The sequence below is a fragment of the Otolemur garnettii genome, unplaced genomic scaffold (genome assembly GCF_000181295.1).
Source record: "Otolemur garnettii isolate 467f Iridium unplaced genomic scaffold, OtoGar3 scaffold00014, whole genome shotgun sequence".
Classification (NCBI taxonomy): domain Eukaryota; kingdom Metazoa; phylum Chordata; class Mammalia; order Primates; family Galagidae; genus Otolemur; species Otolemur garnettii.
In genome coordinates, this window is record NW_003852409.1 from 30466051 (window position 1) to 30467156 (window position 1106).

The 1106-nt window shown below is 54.3% G+C and overlaps 1 protein-coding gene across 1 annotated transcript in view; it reads left to right on the forward strand.

The window, feature by feature from the left end:
• TTC16 (tetratricopeptide repeat domain 16) overlaps positions 1–468 on the forward strand; it is a 15129-nt gene extending 14661 nt beyond the window's left edge. The window contains exon 13 of the mRNA XM_003785427.2: positions 94–468. Coding sequence (XP_003785475.2) covers positions 94–468 — 375 coding nt within the window. The remainder of the gene's footprint in view (positions 1–93) is intronic.
• Positions 469–1106: the final 638 nt, after the last annotated feature.

Genomic DNA, 1106 nt, shown 5'->3' on the forward strand with positions numbered 1-1106 from the left:
ACCAGCAAGACTGAGGTCACCAAGGAACAGAAACAGAAGACCAGCAAGACTGAGGTCACCAAGGAACAGAAACAGAGCACCAGCAAGACTGAGGTCACCGAGGAACAGAAACAGACCAGCAAGACTGAGGCCACCAAGGGACAGAGGCAGAGCATCAGCAAGACCGAGTCCACCCAGGAACAGAGGCAGAGCATCTGCAAGACTGAGGCCACCAACAGCCCCAGGCAGAGACTCAGGAAGATCAGGGTCACCCAAGCTGCAAGACAGAGGCTTAGAAAGACTGCAGCTGCCCGTGGCTGGAGCTGGAAGTCCGGCAAAACTGATATCACCCAGGGCAGGGGACTGATGCGAAGTTGCAGCAGGATCAGGGCTTCCTTTGACCTAGGTTCAAACCCCAGTGAAACTGAGGCCACCCAGAGCCAAAGCCAGAGGCTGGACAAGGCTGAGGCTGCCTGGAGAAGGCATTAGCAAAAGTTCCAGTAATGCTGAGTGCACCTATGGACCAAGCCCAGCTCTCAGCAAAACCAAAACCACTGAGAGCCTTAGCCAGAGCTCCAGCAAAACAGGCTGGTCAGGACATTCTCTGAGGGGCAACTGAGCCCCCTCGCTTCTCACGGAGGGGCGATTCTATCCCCCCTACACACTGACACAAGCTGCCTCCTTCCAGAACAATTAGAAACCACAACCAACAGTGCTCTAGTTCCAGGCTAAGTTTATTATATTTTTTCTCCTCTTTTACAAAATTAAAAACTTCTAAAACCAGGCCCAGGTGGCAGCTTGAGTCCTTCCAGTCACAGAAATTGCGAAGTCCCAGCACTTGCCTTGATGAAGCTGGACACAGCATGTGGCGTAGAGGGGAGGGACATGGTGCCTGAGTAAGGGGCCAGGATAACAGAAGGAAGGGAGGAGGGAGGTAGCTGCCATGAGCTGCAGTCCCTGAGGTACAAGTCACAGTAAGGAGGCTCAGGCTTTGCAGGGGAATCAAGTCTGAGTGAGGTTCTGGGGTGACCAGGGGTTTCCCTGGGGAGAGCAGCGAAGGCCAAGATCCCCTCAAGAAGTTAAGAGGCAGGGCCTTTCCTGGCCCTCTGTCCCCTGGCCTAGGCCAT